General features: G+C 46.9%; 1 protein-coding gene across 6 annotated transcripts in view; it reads right to left on the bottom strand.

Moving 5' to 3' along the window:
* The window catches only part of TBCE (tubulin folding cofactor E), a 689,063-nt gene that overhangs the window by 655,969 nt on the left and 14,946 nt on the right, over positions 1-18,148 (bottom strand). For all 6 annotated transcript variants that reach the window (XR_012243941.1, XM_073627582.1, XM_073627581.1 and 3 more), the window contains exon 2: positions 13,626-13,755. Coding sequence is in view for 5 of the 6 variants with exons in the window: in XM_073627582.1 (XP_073483683.1) it covers positions 13,626-13,755 (130 nt within the window). In the remaining variant the exon portion in view is untranslated. The remainder of the gene's footprint in view (positions 1-13,625; positions 13,756-18,148) is intronic.

The raw sequence follows: 18,148 nt of genomic DNA, 5'->3' as shown, positions 1-18,148 counted from the left end.
ACCTGACACTATAAAAAGCTGACAGTGAACCTAAATACTTACCTAGCTACCTAGCGTCACCTGTGACACTAATATGGTGATCAGAAAAAAGATTGCTTAGTGACACTGGCAACAAGTGAAGGGGTTAACTGGGGGGTGATCAAGGGGTTAAACCTTTATTAGTGGGGGTTAGGGGGGTACCCTAGACCTAAAAGGGGCCTACCACTAACTGCCCTACCACTTATAACAGTCACAAATGACACCAATGCAGTGATCAGTAAAAAAATAAAAACTGCTATTGTTGTCACTGTGACTGGATGTGCGGGGTGGGTGGCGGGGGGGAGGTTGATTGGGGGCAATTTGTGTGCCTACGTGTTCTACTGCTAGTGTTGGTGCAGACTTACTTGATGTCTTCTTTCCTCGGGCGCCGGAACGAAAAGACCGACACAAGGAGAGATGACATCACATCCTCTGCTTCTGTTTACATTACAGAAGCAGAGGAAGCTCCTCATTTGTCAGGAGCGATTGCGAGGGGGTGGCCATGAATCGGTGGCCTCCCCCTCAGCACAGATCACTCCTGGAACTATTCCGACTGCCGCAGGCACCGGGGAGGGGGGGCTCGAACGGGCCCCCCGCCCGGTGGGAGGCAGGGACATACAGGTACGCCCATATGCCGATCCCATTCTGCCGACGTACTTCTGTGTGTAGCAGCCCCCCCAATTACCTGCCTGAGCCCCTTCTCTCTCCAGCGATATCCACAATCCCCTCAGCCATCCAGGACACTCCTCCTCCAGGAAAGAGGTTGGGCTCTGAATGGATACACAGAGCTCTTACTCGCTTGGGTGCCCCCTGTAGCAAGCTGCTGGCTGAGGGGGCACTCAAAGGAGGGAGGGGCCAGGAGCAGCAAAGAGGCACTCGATAAGAGGAGGATCCGGGGCTGCTCTGTGCAAAACCAACTTCACAGAGGAGGCAATTATAACATGTTTGTTATTTTTTTTTAAAACAAGCCTTAACAATCACTTTAACTACTTCAATACCAGGCACTTACACCCCCTTCCTGCCCAAGCCAATTTTCAGCTTTCAGCGCTGTCGCTGTTTAAATGACAATTGCGCGGTCATGCTACACTGTACCCAAACAGAATTTTTTTTTTGTAGTAAAAGTTTTTATTGAAAGCTTAAGTGATACAACAGAAAATAAGCAGTCGCGGACGTAGCTGCTATGAAGATCAAAAGACATTACAATAGTTTTGTGAGTCATATGAATTATACAACAGTAAATACCTTATTAAACTAAACTTTGTCAAGTAAGAGCAGGAATCAAGAAGAACATATAGGTAAAGGTTTTGCAGTTAATATGTGTGAGATATATACCTTTGTTTAAAATGGTAGTGTAATCAGTCCTCAAAGGACTGTAGAGGTGTTTTTTATCGGTAGGTATCGTGGTGAGGGTTGAGTAGCCTTTGAGCAAGGGAAGGGGGGATAGGGGCATCAAACATTGCCATGGGTGTCATTTGTGATTGTAGATATTATTCTGCTTTGTGTTCCTTATAAAGGGGGGAGTGGAGGCTTGAACATGTCAAGGGGTGAGGAAGGAATGTGGCTGTTCGAGCGCCATATGATCTGCCGCAGCTCTCGAGTATGTGTTAAGTGAGGATCCGTTTGTATTCCTCCGTGGTAGTGAAATGTAACCAACAAGACCATACCAGGTTGAATTAGGATGGCGCGTCTTTCGCTTGACAAATTAGTTCTTCCATTTCAGCTGTTTTATGAATACAGCGGAACCAGTCCGCTATAGACGGTGGCTCTGGAGAGCGCCATTTGGTAGGGACACACATTTTTGCTGCAGACACCATATGCATGGCTAAAGAACGGTAGTATTGTAGTTTACGGTGTCGAGGGGTGGTGCAGCAGAAATTGTGCTGGAGTGAAATCTAGTTCGTATGTGGTTATTTGGTGGATGAGTCTGTGGACTTTCGTCCAAAATGGTTGGAGTTTGGGACATGACCACCAGATGTGAAGCAGTGTCCATTGCGGAGATATTGTTGGGTATATGTGGTGAAGTTTGAGGGGCGTTCTATACTATCTTGAAAAAAGTTTGAATGCGTTCTCTTGTGCGCTAATATTTACTGTTCCTTTATGGATATGTTTGTAGATAAGTTCCCAATCAGATTCTGAGAAGTCAATGGAGAGATCTCGTTCCCATTTACTGTTGGCCCAATTGTGTTTGGGGTTCTGATCGGAAAATAGTAGAGCATATGTGTAAGATATGAGATGTTTTTGGGGTTCCGTTTGTAAACATGTCATCGAAGGGAGTGGGTTGGCTTGACCATTCTGGTTTGAGTGCGAGGGTCTCAAAAAAATGTCTAATTTGAACCTACATCCAAAAGGGGAAAGTACCAGTTGATGCTTTGGCCGTTAGGTTGGTGTATGAAATGAATCGGTCATCCTTGAGGAAGTGTCCCACTCTTACGTTTGGGTGTGGCCATATATGTCTTTCAGGAAGGTTTCTTGTAATCCCGGGGTAAAGTCAGGGCTGAGTCTAAGTGGGGTCATTGGGCCTATGATCAATGAGATCTTATGTTTATTACAGGTGTTTTGAAAGGAGGCAAGTGTGGGGCAGATTAACGGATGAGAGTTATATGTTGGGGGGATATGTTTGAAAGCCAACCATGGGGCTTGGTCTAGCAGAAAAGGTGACATGGATGTTTCCAATTGGACCCAGTCTTTGATTTTGGAGTGAATATTCCAGTCAATGATTCTAGTTAAGTGACAGGCTTGCTGATATTTTCTTAAATCGGGTAGGCCTAAGCCTCCCTTGAGTTTAGGGATAGTAAGTTTTGAAAAGCTCAATCTGGGTCGTAATGTATGCCAGATAAACTCTGTACATGCTCTTTGATAAGTTTTGAAGAAAGCAGGTGAGATTTGATCGGGACCATCTGGCGTAGATATAACACCCTAGGTAGGATGTTCTTAACGATTGCAGCTCTCCCAAACCATGAAAAAAGTCCTACAGACCATTTCTTTAGGTCACGTAATATGTTTTGTAATAAAGATAAGTAATTTGCAGCATAGGTCTGATAGGGAGGCAGTGAGTTGGACGCCTAGATATAAAATTTTGTGACTGTTCCATTTAAACGGGAAGTTGTGTTGGCATTGTTTACATAACTCAGTGGGTAGGGTAACTTTCAAGGCATTGGACTTTGAAAAGTTTATTTGGAGGTTTGATACGAGTTTAAAATGGTTGAAATAGGTTTGGGATAGTAATCAGTGGTTCAGTCAGGAAAAGGAGTATATCGTCAGCGAAAGTTGCTACTTTGTAAGTGTGTTGATTTACTTTTATGTCTGGATTAGCTCTGATGCATCTAAGGAGCGATTCCAGCGTGAGAACGAAGAATAAAGGGGATAAGGGAAAACCCTGGCGAGTACCGTTTGAAATGGAGAAGGTATACGGTAGGTGGCTGTTGACTCGTACCCTAGCAATTGGATTGGAATACAACATGAGTATAAGATTTAGCATTCGGGGAGGGAGGCCGATGTGTTTTAGGGTTGCTGTCATGTAGTCCCAGGCCACTCTATCGAATGCCTTCTCCGCATCCAGAGATAGAAGAAACCCCTGGCGTTGATTGGACGTAAGCCAATGATGGATATTAGTAGCTTTGAGAGTGTTGTCCCTCGCTTCCCTGCCAGGGATGAATCCAACTTGGTCAAGATGGACCAAGTTGGGGAGCAGGGGAAGAAGCCGACTTGCTAGTATTTTGGCGTACCATTTAAAGGTCTACATTCAATAACGAGATAGGCCTGTAGTTGGTTACTAGTGAGGAATCTTTTCCGGGATTAGGGATAACCGCGATGTGGGCCCTCAATAGGTCACGTGGGGGTGTGATGGGTGATGCACAGGAATCAAAGGTCGATATAAAAATAGGGGTTAGAGTGTCTGCGTAAGTTTTATAACAGCCTATAGTCAGTCCGTCAGGTCCAGGGCTTTTACCTGTCTTCATTTGCTTCAGAGCCAAGTTGGCTTCTTCTTTAGTCAGAGGTTTGTCTAAGTTTTGAGAGGATTCCGAAATAGGGGTAGGGCTGTATTTATTTAGGAAGTCAGTGATCATTTGTTTTCTTCCCAATCTGTCGTTTTTGATGCCCGATGAGGGTAGGTTGTATGATTTAGTATAATAGTTTACAAATTGCTTAGCTATGTCAGGGGTGGAATTCACTTTGCGACCCGATGTGTCTGAGAGCGAGTGTATTGTTGTGGTAGCTTTTTTGGCTTGAAGGGCTCTAGCCAGTAACTTACTGGCCTTGTTGCCATAGTCATAAAAGTTTGTTTGGGAAAGGATGTATTTGCGTCTAGTTTGTTTGCCCATTAATTCTAGCATCTCTTTTCTGGATTGTATTAGTGTGTTTAGTGTCTAGGGCTTGTGTGTGTTTGTGTGCTTTTTCCAGCTGACATTAGGGCTGGGGTAAAAATCGATTTAAATCTTGAATAGGGTTGAGAGGTCAAATTGATTCAAAATTTAAGCAAATCGATTTTGTTAGATTTTTTTTTTTTTCACCGCACCAGCCCTGAGGAGCTGCGGGCAGGAGTTTGGGTGATGATCTGAAAGAAACATCGGGTCAATAGAAGTGCGTTGGAGGATGGGAAGATCGGCTTGTGAAATGAATAATCGATTCTCGAGTATTTGTTGTGTGGGGCCGAAAAAAATTTAAAGTCTTTGCCGTTAGGGTTTAAAGTGCTCCATGTGTCATGAAGTAATAGTGTTTGTAGTTGGGTCTTGATACATCGTAGAGCAGAATAGGGGAGAGATGATAGTCTTCTCCGCAGGATGTGGAAATCTTGCAAAAAGACCTGAACAAGTTAATGGGGTGGGCGACTACATGAAAAATGTAAAATAATGCATTTGGGTGGCAAAAATATGAATGCAATCTATACACTGGGGGGAGAACCTCTCGGGGAATCTAGGATGGAAAAGGACCTGGGGGTCCTAGTAGATGATAGGCTCAGCAATGGCATGCAATGCCAAGCTGCTGCTAATAAAGCAAACAGAATATTGGCATGCATTAAAAGGGGGATCAACTCCAGAGATAAAACGATAATTCTCCCGCTCTACAAGACTCTGGTCCGGCCGCACCTGGAGTATGCTGTCCAGTTCTGGGCACCAGTCCTCAGGAGGGATGTACTGGAAATGGAGCGAGTACAAAGAAGGGCAACAAAGATAATAAAGGGTCTGGAGGATCTTAGTTATGAGGAAAGGTTGCGAGCTCTGAACTTATTCTCTCGGGAGAAGAGACGCTTGAGAGGGGATATGATTTCAATTTACAAATACTGTACTGGTGACCCCACAATAGGGATAAAACTTTTTCGCAGAAGAGAGTTTAATAAGACTCGTGGCCACTCATTACAATTAGAAGAAAAGAGGTTTAACCTTAAACTACGTAGAGGGTTCTTTACTGTAAGAGCGACAAGGATGTGGAATTCCCTTCTACAGGCGGTGGTCTCAGCGGGGAGCATTGATAGCTTCAAGAAACTATTAGATAATCACCTGAATGACCGCAACATACAGGGATATGTAATGAAATACTGACACATAATCACACACATAGGTTGGACTTGATGGACTTGTGTCTTTTTTCAACCTCACCTACTATGTAACTATGTAATGATGTGCCATTGGAGGTATCAAGAAGAGGGTTTAGGGGGATGTTAAAGTCTCCTCCCATTACTAGGGTGCCTTCTTGAAAGACTGTCAGTGCCTGAACGATTTCACGGAAGAACGTTACCTGTTTAGTGTTCGGGGCATAAATGTTTGTGAAAGTAAGTCGTTTACCCTTATAGGTTCTTTTTAGGAAAAGGAATCGACCTCTTTCATCACTTATCGTATCGGTCAGTTGGAAAGGACAGCGTTTTGCCATTAATATGGAGACCCCTTTGGATCTGGACTCTAAGTTCGTTGAGTGGTAAGCTGTGGGGAAGTAACGATTTTGTAATCTCGGTGTAGAGTCAGTACGACAATTAGTTTCTTGGAGAAATAGTATATCCGCATTGCTGCGTTGCATGGTTAGGAGTAGCTGGGATCTTTTTTCTGGTATATTTAGACCCTTTACATTTAGAGAGATGATTTTGAGTTCAAGTGTACCAACTTTAGGGGACATCGAGGCCATTGGTAATGTAATTTTGTGGAGCTAGTAGATCTTGGAGGAGTATAGGTTATGAGAGCTGTGGTAAATTGGAGAGGCATCCTTTGATAGGTAACACCGTTTGAAAGGTATAATCGAGGGGAAGAAAGGGGATGGAAGTGTGTATAAGTAAAGTTTAGTGGTACCATGATACTCGGGTATCTTGGGTAAGACTTAGGGTTTGGAGAGAGAGGTTCCGGCAACAGCTGAGAGCTTGCTCTGCTGTCCTAATATGGGGGTATATAGGCCGGAATAAATCAGTGGATTTTGGATTTTTCGTTGATGTAAGAAGTTATGTTTCGATAGAGTACCACTGTATGGGAGGTGGTTTGATCCGGGTTGCATCATCAGACCATTGGCCTGTGTGTCACAGTTGTTATTGGGTGGGGAGTGGAGATGGAATATGAGTCATTAATTTCATATCTTGCGTTATTGGGGTAGGGGCAGAATTTTCAACGTGTATAATATCGTCCCATGATTGTGGTGTTGTTACTCAGGGCATTTAAAACTGAGATATTATATGAGCATCACGACAAGGGAACTTTTCTGTAATTGTCGCTTTTAATGTGGATAGCCGGACCATGTGCAATAATATTTAACCGAGCAAATTGCCTGCTGTGTATGACCAGTTGTGAGCAATTTAGTGAGACAAGTTTCGGCTGAAAATACAAATCTTAATTAGTCAACGTGACGTCATGTAAACCTATTAGAACGAGAGAGTAGAACTTACTCTGAAAAGACCTGCAAAACATATGCGGTAACCGGGTATGGCTGCGTGGCCAGTTCGCAACGTAAATGTCAGTAATTAGAATGTCATTGCAATAACTTGGCGTTATTGTAGCTCAGAAGGTACATAACAGATGCAAAACCACTAGGGGCCAACATATTGCTTAAGCATACCGTCAGATCAAATTGCTGATCACTATTAATATTAGCTCTTCGTAAATGAGTGTCAGTGAGCCGCTATCGCCACTAGATGGCGCCATGAGCTAGTATGTGCAATTCTAGGACCTCTAAATCTTAATAGATAGTGTGTGTTAGTCAGTAAGGCATATAATATGGGATGTTCATCAAAGATGCCGGGCAATATGTCAGTAGGCCTGTCATATAAAGTGAAGTCTTTAATTGCCCTAGCTTGGACGGTACAGGTAAACATATAACAGAAATGTTATTCTCTTAGTAAACAACACCGATTTAAGCACTGGAATCCTGTCAATGCCGGGTTCAGTCTGCCAGATTTAGCAGATTATTCACCTGGTCTTAATCTGGAATACAACATGTAAGGGATGTGTTATTCGGTGGCTGGTGTATCCGCAGGATCCCTATTGGGGGGGATTCAGTACAGAGTGAGCGAGGTATCCGGAAGTGTTGATGGACTTGTTCTTGGTGAAGATTGGTCAGAGGATTACGAAAGAATCTCCGCCTGTAAGTGACGTGGTCCCCATGTAAGTCCGGGCGGCGTCAGAGGTCCAGAATCGTCTCTTCTGGTGGAGGGGGTGGGGGGGGGTTACAACTGCTTTGTATAATCAGGCAAATGTGAGGGTAGTAAAGATGGTAAAGCAATAGGAGTGCTGGGTAGCAGGTGCATTGCCAGTCAAGTGTGTAAACAGGAGTGGGAAGTTCTGTGGTAATCATAGGGCTTATAGAGGCTCTGCATATCCTACAGGGAACGTGGTAGTGTTACATATGTAGTTCGGGAAGCAGTACAGTATCTTTAGAGCGTTGCTTGCATGGTATAGGCGAATGCCAGCTGCTTAGGGGGCCTTCGGTCATATCATTGCCTTAGGCGTAGCGTTCAGGTGTATCAGGGTAGCAACCAGGTAATGTGGGAACTAAAACAGAGAGAGAATTGGAAACTTAACTGAACTGAGCAAAGCAGCCTCCAATGAGTCAACTTACCGGTCGCGGGGTGCTCTGCGAGGTAAAGGCGATGCCGTGGGGCCATGCACCTGATGTTGAGACATCAAAGCTGGGAAGGTTCGTGAAGCTGAAGGGGATCTGTGCCGTCTGAAGTGTACGTTCTGCGCTTCCATCGTTTCCTCCCTGGGTGTTCGAGTGGGTACGCCGGCTATGTTGAAGTCTGTATACCAATTAGGTACTTCCACAAACGGTATGTCAAGGGTGCGACAAAAGGCTTCCAGCTCCTCAGGAATCCTGAGTAGTGTGGAGTGTCCCTGATATGTAGCTGACAGCCCAAACGGGAACTTCCAATGGTATTGGATCCAGTGGTGTATTTAGGTTTTGTGCTGCCCTAGGCCTGACTAAACTCATGCACCCCCCTAATTTAAATATGACCCACCCCTTGCTGCCGAGGCCACACCCCTTCCTGTTTAAGACCCACCCTATCATCTGTAAACCACACCCCTTCCTCTTTTTAGGCTCATTTGGCACCTTTCAGGGGGGAGGGGGGAACAGGTACCTGTTTTTGACAGGTACCCTTCCCCACTCCCTGGAGACTGCAACTAAATGTGGACTGTTTAAAGGGTTTGCATTGATTTTAGCATGCATGGAGCACTTTGCACATGCCAGTGGCGGCTGGTGCTCAAAATTTTTGGGGGGGTGCAAACAAACTAAGAAATTCAAAAAAAAAAGACATCAATTGCAGCCTCACTGTGCCCCATCAAATGCAGCCACTGTTCCATCAAACGCAACCACTGTGCCCATCAATTGCAGCCACTGTGCCCACCAAACGCAGCCACTGTGCCCACCAAACGCAGCCACTGTGCCCACCAAACGCAGCCACTGTGCCCATCATTTGCAGCCACTGTGCCATCAAACGCAGCCACTGTGCCCACCAAATGCAGCCACTGTGCCCACCAAATGCAGCCACTGTGCCATCAAATGCAGCCACTGTGCCCACCAAATGCAACCACTGTGCCCACCAAATGCAACCACTGTGCCCATCATTTGCAGCCATTGTGCCCCACCAAACGCAGACACTGTACCCATCAATTGCAGCCACTGTGCCATCAAATGCAGCCACTGTGCCCATCAAATGCAGCCACTGTGCCCACCAAACGCAGCCACTGTGCCCACCAAACGCAGACACTGTGCCCACCAATTTCAACCACTGTGCCCACCAATTGCAGCCACTGTGCCCACCAAACGCAGCCACTGTGCCCACCAAACGCAGCCACTGTGCCCACCAAACGCAGCCACTGTGCCCACCAAACGCAGCCACTGTGCCCACCAAACGCAGCCACTGTGCCATCAAACGCAGCCACTGTGCCCACCAAACGCAGCCACTGTGCCCACCAAATGCAGCCACTGTGCCCACCAAATGCAGCCACTGTGCCCACCAAATGCAGCCACTGTGCCCATCAAACGCAGCCACTGTGCCATCAAACGCAGCCACTGTGCCCACCAAATGCAGCCACTGTGCCATCAAATGCAGCCACTGTGCCCACCAAATGCAACCACTGTGCCCATCATTTGCAGCCATTGTGCCTTTAAAACGCAGCCATTGTGCCCCATCAAACGCTGTCACTGTGCCCATCAATTGATTTATTCAATAACTTTACCTGCTGTTCTTTGGGGTTCCCTTGTGCCTCTCTCTCTCTTCCTGACGTCACTGCCAGACCCTGCCCCAGTGCCGAGGAGAAGGGTCAAGCAGTGTGGAGGAGGGTAGGCGGAGCATAAGGCTCCACCTCCGCCAGTCATCGGCCGCTTATGGGGGCATGAGTCACATGCCGCCCCCCCGCATGAGAGGAAGTCCCCCCACCCGTCTTTCTGATTCCCGGCTCCCGCGGCCGCCCCCCGCACACATGCAGCCCACGGCGGCCGCGCCTTGCTGTAGCGAGCGGCGCTGCTGTGTATGGGCGTGCTTGTCAGAGGGTGGAGGGGCGTGAGCTCTGCTAAGCACGCCCATACACACGCCCCTCCACCCTCTGCCAAGCACGCCCATACACAGCAGCGCCGCTCGCTACAGCAAGGCGGCCGCCGTGGGCTGCATGTGTGCGGGGGGCGGCCGCGGGAGCCGGGAATCGGGTATGGGGACTTTCTCTCATACGGGGGGCGGCTTTTTTTGCCGCCCCCCGCAAAGTGCCGCCCTAGGCCTAGGCCTTGTCGGCCTAGGCCAAAACACAGCCCTGATTGGATCCCCTTGTTGTTAAGAATTTCCAGTAAAGGGCGCAGGTCCCTGCGGTGTCTCAGAGTAATAGCTGAGAGATCCTGGTATATGTGGATGATATGCCCTTCATGTTCCAGCTATATCTTGTTTCAGGCCTTCCTGAGGATTTCTTCCTTGATTTTGTCATCAGTCAGGCAGCATATAATATCTCTCGGAGGGTTAGTCTCTCTTCCCCTCGGTCTGAGGGCTCTATGTATTCGCTCCATGTTTATGGGCCTTTGGCGAGGTTTGTCAAGGATTTGACTGAACAGGGCTGTCACTGTGGGGATTATCAGGTCAGTGCTGACACTTTCAGAGAGACCCCTTACCCTCAGATTATGTCGTCTCCTGCGATTGTCCAGATCTTCAACGTGCCTCTGGAGATCACGGAGCTGTAAGGTATGTGTATCCACTGTGTGGTGGATCTTAGTTATTGCGGTCTGCTGGTGCGCTGTCTTCTTCTCCACAGCCTGTACTCTTCCCGCTATTGCCTGGATCTCATGATGTAGATCCGTGATGGCAGCAAATAGTGTGTCCTTTATAACTGCCGCCACTGTGTGGAGATCATTAAGGCTCGGCTGCTGGTGTGATGTTCGGCTGGCCGTCATAGGAGGTGGAGGAGATTCAGCGGGAGATGTTCGCTCTGAGAGCGGAACAAAAACCAAGATATTCTGAGCTCCGCGGCCGCTGCGTCCCCTTGGTGAGCGCGATCTAGATGTTGAGAACCCACGGGAAGATGTTCTCATGTTTAAGGGGTGGAATAGCAGTGTTTGTCCCCAAGTAAAGCGGAGTTGAGGCTGTGGGCTGATGGAGCTTGAGAATTAAGCAGCCTGGCGGTATCCTGGTGGTCCTGGGTGGGCATCCGAGGGGGGGCTGCACTGATAAACAATAAGCACAGACCCCCCTGTCAGGAGAGCAGCCGATCGGCTCTCCTCTACTCGCATCTATCATCGTTTACATCGTGATCAGCCGTGATTGGACACAGCTGATCACGTGGTAAAGAGCCTCCATCAGAGGCTCTTTACCGAGATCGGTGTAGTGGTGTGTCAGACTGACACACCACACCACCGATTCCCGCGATGTGCGCCCCCACAGGTGCGCGAGAGCGGTCGTTCTGGAGGGCCATCATTTGACGGCCGGCGGGAAGAGGTTAAAGAGCTGTGTGTGGACTATCCCATATGACCAGAAGGTGTCACATATATTTTGACTCCATCTATATGTTGAGGTATGCGGCAACAAATTATTAAGCCATTATACATATTGACAGATTGCGATTGGAACTGATGTCTATAATATTGTTTATTTTAGTGTTTGACTGTAATACATTTACCTGAAGAAGCGAGCTATGTCCAGTGAAACGCAATCTGTGTCAAAGCTACAGCAAGTCTCTAATCTCCTACAACAGTGGGGTTGATGAGAATCAACACTAAGAAGAGCGTCCTTTTGCTTTTTTGATGTTATGTGTGGTAAACGTGTACATTTGCATGTCTTTAACATTTTAATCTTGTACAATAAATATTTTGATACTTCTTTATCCCATTGGTACCGTTACAGTCCTTTCAGTTCAATAGTTAGGGTTTTTTTGTGCAATCTATTTCCTATGATGAGGTATCAGACACATTTTGTCCAAACATTAAGGGGTTCTCTTATGAGACCCTCCTACCATCATTCCTTGTTCTACAAATAATGGGCTGTATTTTAGCTCAGTAAAAAAAAAAAAAAAAAAAAAAAAAGCTGTACTGTGCTTGTTCAAGGTGCAAGAGGCCCAAATAGAAGCATTTTCCAATGTAATTTCTGGACCAGCTATCCCAACGTGCTTTTCTATCACGTACCTTATCCACAGGAGGTTTGAAATCTTGTCAGTTTATTTGTATTTTTAAAAGGATTTTCAGATTCCATCAGTTCATCTCCCAGAAACCCTCACTTCCTTGTTGCATTACAGAAAAGGGTGTTCACCACTCTGGACCACACCTTCCTAATTACAATACTACCTTCCACCCACTTCCTGTACAATCTGCTTTAGGTCTCCCATCAGCTATGTAATACAAAGGCTTGTCTGATATGATACAAATTGAATAGATTGTTCAGGCGTTTCCTCCTACTCCATAGTTCTGGTAAACCTAAAGGAAATGTATGGTCATCTTTATGCAAGTACATAGGAGGGAGTGGATGGAGACAGGCCTCATTCACATCTCCACGTTGCGAAAACTCATATTCCTGCATGCGTTTGATTTGGAGCGTTACCACTTGTCACGCATAGGGCAGCCCATTCACTTCAATGGGCTGTCCTACATGTAAACAAATCGCCCCAGAGAAGCTCCAGAACTTTTTTTTAAGTGGAGCATGGTGCGTTACTGCAGCTTTTGATGTGTTTGCCACACTTAGGGGGTCTTTAACATGTAATGACAACACACGCCAGATGCATATTTGCAGCATTTCTAAAAATGCATGGCAAAGCATACATTTTTTGTGTGCTTTGCCATGCATTTGGAAACACACATTGTTCTTGCGTAAACGCACCAATTTCACTTTCAGGCCCCACTCACACCTAGAGTAGAGGGAGCACATTTTTTGGCTAGTTTTTCCAATGGCACACATAGGGCAGCCTGTTGACTCCAATGGGCTGTGTTACACGAGGCAAAGTTGTTCATGGGGAATTTTGGAATGGTGCGAATTGCACGTTTTTTTACCACATTTGTCTCCTATTTTTTCAAGTGGCAAAATGTGCATTTTCTTCTGTGTTTGGTATGCCGTTAACAATGACATCGAAAGTGCAACTAGGTCATTTTAGGTGTATAAATGTGGCCAACGCAATGCAACTGCTCCTGTGTGAACAGCACTGTGTGGTGCCATTTTAATATTCATACTTGGCATTTAAGGGCAGTTATGAGGCTTTAAAATGCTGAATAAATGCAGCATAAACACAAGGTACTGATGCATGTGTAAACAAGCCCATAGGCCCATTTCACACATGCGGACCGTTTAGGTCCGCCTGTCAGTTTTTTCAAGCTGACCTGAATAGACGCTCCATGCAGCGACAGATGCCAGCGGTGACATGTCTGCTGACATCCGACCCGCTCCACTAAATCCAGACGGATGGTGGTCCTATTTTCCATCCGTCTGGCAGATCGGATCGGATGAAAACGGACATCCGGTCTGTTTTCATCCGATCTCCCCATAGAGGAGAGTGGAGATCTGACAGGTCCGTCTCTGCACAGTGAGCAGAGACGGACCTGTCATCCACCGGCTGAGCGGAGCGATCCCTGCTGAGCAAGCGGAGTCCGTAAAAAGGGATCTGCATGTGTGAAAGGGGCCTTAGACTAATTTCTTCTCTAGTGTTGTTTTGACAATAGAAAACAATGCCTACCTGAAGTGGGTGGAATGGTTCCAACATAACACACTGTTCCATACTCCCCATCGCAAATGATTCGTCTACCGAAGACTTCACTAGAAAGTACATCCTCCATTTTATTCGCACACACCTGAAAATGGGTGTTCTACCACAAACAAGCAAAAAATAAAATAAAAAATCAAGTAAATGTCTAATGTTTATACATGTTTCCAACACCCCGACCCCCCAAGCAAGCAAGCTATTAACTTAGCTAGTTAACTGGTATTCAACCTTCAGTTACAGCATTTGTTAGATAAGGCATGACCACAATATTGCAATAATAGCTTTTAAACAGATATAATGTCATGGACTAAAATGTAGCTCTTGGAGTCAGGAAAACATGTCAGAAGTGACTAATGCAAATAACCGAGCAACTAGACAGCAGAGAGTAATGACACTTTGTGCTCTGAAGAGAGGCAAGTAAACAGTATAGAAATATGTGCTTTGTTCAGATTTCATGTCTGAGGTTTACAACCACTTTAAAGTGTTAATTCACCTTTATAGAAAAAAAAAAAAAAAAAAAAAAAAAAAAAAATCGGAGTTACTTACCGGTAACGTCCTTTTCCAGGAGTCTTTCAGGACAGCACCATAGAAAGATCTTGGCTCCTCACCTCTTGAGGAAACACCGCCTTCAATTTCAACATTTAATCCTCACTGGCCCCTCGGCCCCTCAGTTCTTCCAGAGGACCTCCGGGCAAGCTGGGGAGACATAAGAACACGTCATAATAATCTCTATCTTACCTGACGTTCTCCTGTGATTAGTTCTTCAGGAATGTCCCAAAAATTTGGGTGGGTATCTGTGCTGTCCTGAAAGACTCCTGGAAAAGGACGTTACCGGTAAGTAACTCCGATTTTCCCATTTCCGTCTTTCAGGACAGTACCATAGAGAGGATAAGCGAGCACCTTACCTTAGGGTGGGACTACTGCCTGCAGAACTTTATGACCAAAAGCCTGGTCTTTTGCTGACAGTAGATCCAATCTGTAGTGCCTCACGAACGTGTCAAATCTGGACCATGTTGCCGCCCTACAGATCTGCTTCGGAGACGCACCAGCCCACTCTGCCTGAGAAGTCGCCATTGCCCTGGTGGAATGTGCCCCAATACCTTCCAGGGGCTCTAAACCACTGACTATGTAAGCCTGGATAATGGCTAACCTTAATCATCTGGCTATTGTGCGCCTAGAGGCTCTGCATCCCTTTCTAGTTCCTGAAAATAATACAAAAAAAGACTCAGACTTTGTAAATGGTTTTGTACCTTCCAAGTACTGAAGGACGCACCTTCTAACATCCAATTTATGAAAAATAAGTTTGTGTTCCCTCACAGGATTCAAACAGAAAGTGGGCAAAACAATTTCTTGGCCTCTATGAAAACTCGAGGCCACCTTTGGCAAAAAGGCCGGATCGGTTCTAAAAATCACACGGTCCGGAAACACCTGGAAAAAAGGTGTTCTAATAAAAAGGGCTTCGCGTTCACTCACTCTCCTTGCCGTAGTGATTGCCACCAAAAACACCGTTTTGAGGGTTATCCATTTTAACGTACAAGTCTCTAACGGCTCAAAAGGTTCCACCTTAAAGGCCTGTAAAACTAAAGAAAGATCCCACATTGGGAAGGGGGAGACTCTAACTGGTCTCTACCTGCTTAAGGCTTTAAAAAAACCTAACTATTCACGGGTCTATTGCTAGCTGTTTTTCCAAAAAAACGCTCAGAGCAGATAGCTGTCCTTTTAGGGTACTAAGGGCTAACCCCTTTTCCGCCCCGATTGCAGAAATTCTAATACCGCTATGGGACTGCGCACATCAAAGGAACTTTCTATGCACCAGCTATTGAAACGTTTCCACGTCTTCAGGTAGATAACCTGCGTTTCTCCCTTTCTGCAATTCAGGAGGGTTTCCACTAAACGATCTGAGAAACCCTTGCCCCTCAGCAATTCCTTTTGAGTAGCCAAGCTGCGAGGGTCCACCTCTCCACCTGAGGACAACAGATTGGCCCCTGAGAAAGAAGATTCTCTTGGACTGGCAGAAACCAGGGAGGTTCCGCTGCTAGACTCCTTAGAATGGAAAACCACGGCCTCCTGGGCCAATGTGGTGCAATTAGAATAAGAGTTGTGCTCTCTAATTGGAACCTTCTCAGTACCGCTGGAATCAGTTCGGGGGGGGGGGGGAGGCATAACACCTGGCGAAAGACCAGCTCTGGGCCAACGCGTCCACTCCAAGTGCCCCGTCCCATCTGTTCAGGGAGAAGAAAAGACGCGTCTTCCTGTTTTCTCTCAAAGCGAAAAGGTCTACACAAGGCCTTCCCCACTTTCGATATATTGCCTCGAAAACCTCCTGGTTCAAAACCCAGTCACCTTCTCTCAGCAACCTCCTGCTGAGGAAATCCGCCACCTGATTTTGTTCCCCCTTCAAATGCACCGCTGAAAGGGACAGGACATTTGCTTCAGCCCACTTGAGAATAGATTCTGCAAGGACCCACAGGGATCTGCTTTTGGTACCCCCCTGCCTGTTTATATAGGCTACTGCTGAGGAGTTGTCCGATCGGACTTTCACATGCTGTCCCTGGAGTTCCCCCTGAAAGGCTCTGAGTGCCAAGGCCATAGCTCTCAGCTCCCTCCAGTTCGAGGACCTTTTTGCGTCCCTTCTCGGCCAGACACCCTGAACCATACGGGAATCTAGATGCGCACCCCAACCTGTGCCACTCGCATCGGTCGTGATACTTTTGGACACTTGTAGGACCCAATCCAGACCCTGTGAAAGATTGGTCCCCTTTCTCCACCACCAGAGGGACCTCTTGATCTGACTCGGCACCGTTATCAGGGAGTCCAAAGACCCCTGACTGCCATCCCAGACCCTCAGGATGAATAGTTGTAGAGGGCAAAAATGCAATCCTGCCCACTGCACCGCTGGAAGGGATGATGTCAGTAAGCCCAAAGCTGACATAGCTCTTCTTACAGATATCTGATGAGTGCCCTGGAGTAACAACATTGCCCTGTCCACCTTCTGGATTTTTTCCAAGGGAAGGAAGACTTTCTGCTTTGTTGAATCCAACACGTAACCCAGAAAGACCACCCTTTGAGACGGTATCAAGTTGGATTTCTCCAGATTCAAGAGCCACCCTAGATTCTCCAGGATGTCTCTTGTTGACTGTAGATCCCGTGACAACTGTTCTGGGGAAGAGGCAAAGAGGAGCAGATCGTCTAAGTATGCGATAACTGAGATGTCTCTGAGCCGCAGAAAAGCTAAGACCTCCACCATAACCTTGGTGAAGATGCGGGGGGGGGAAGAGGATAGCCCGAACGGAAGGGCCCTGAACTGCAAGTGAAATGTCCCTTCTTTGGTATTCACGGCCACCCTGAGGAACTTCTGGCACCCTTCTGCGATGGGAATGTGTAGGTAGGCATCTTTCAAGTCCACCGATGCCATGAAGCAGTTCGGGGGAAGGAGCGTTTTCACCGAGTAGATAGAGTCCATTCGGAACCTCTTGTAGGTGAGCGAGACATTCAGAGGCTTCAGATTCAGGATGAGCCTGAACTTCCCCGACGGTTTGCGGACCACAAAGATGTGGGAATAAAAGCCTCTGCCTGCCTCGCCTTCTGGGACTCGTACAACCCGATCTCCTGTTCCTCCAACTCCTGCAGAGAGGAAAGAAGAGCTGATGACCTTTCTGCGCATTTTGGCAGTGTGGTGACCAAGAGTCTGCGTAGTGGAGGTTCTGCAAACTCCGACCGGTACCCTCTTCTTATGATCCCCAAAATAAATTGGCTGGAGGTGATCGTCTCCCACTGTGGGAGGAAGCAGCCCAATCTTCCTCCCACTGTGGTTCCGTCACTTGGTCTTTTTGGGCTGTTCAGGAGGGCGAAAAATAGCCCCCCTTTGCCCTTTTGACCCCAACCCTTTTTCTGTTGTTCAGTTTTTGGGGGGGGTCAAACCTGTTCCGGGGGCGAGACTTTCTTTTAGTCTCTGCAAATTTCCTTTTAAAAGGAAAGGCCTTTTTTCTGTCGGCCGTCCGATCCAAGACGGCCTCCAGACCAGGTCCAAACAGCAAGTCCCCTGTGAGAGGAATTACGCAAAGTTTAACTTTAGATGCGGTATCTCCCTGCCACGTCTTAAGCCATAATGCTCTCCTTGCTGAATTGGATAATGCTGCCGATCTTGCGGACATACGCACCGATTCTGCCGAGGCGTCCACAAGATAAGCCACCCCCTTAAGGAGCATGTGGAAAGACAACAGGATCATTTCCTTAGATGTCCCTGCCTCTATGTGCGCTTTAATCTGCGTCAACCAATATTCCATGTTCCGTGCCACCACTGTGGACGCCATGGCAGGCTTGAGGTTACCCAGGGAAGAATCCCAGGACTTTTTCAAGAGGGAATCTATCCTCTTGTCCACGGGATCTGGGAGCGCCCCCTGTCCTCAAAAGCCAGGTCAGTATGCCTGGAGACTTGTGAAAAGGCCGCGTCTAGTCTAGGAGATCTATTCCATACCAGTGCCTCCTCCTCTGCA

The sequence above is a fragment of the Aquarana catesbeiana genome, linkage group LG04 (assembly GCF_042186555.1).
Source record: "Aquarana catesbeiana isolate 2022-GZ linkage group LG04, ASM4218655v1, whole genome shotgun sequence".
Classification (NCBI taxonomy): Eukaryota; Metazoa; Chordata; class Amphibia; order Anura; family Ranidae; genus Aquarana; species Aquarana catesbeiana.
The sequence above is the reverse complement of the archived record's forward strand: the minus strand, read 5'-3'. Positions and strand labels throughout refer to the sequence as shown.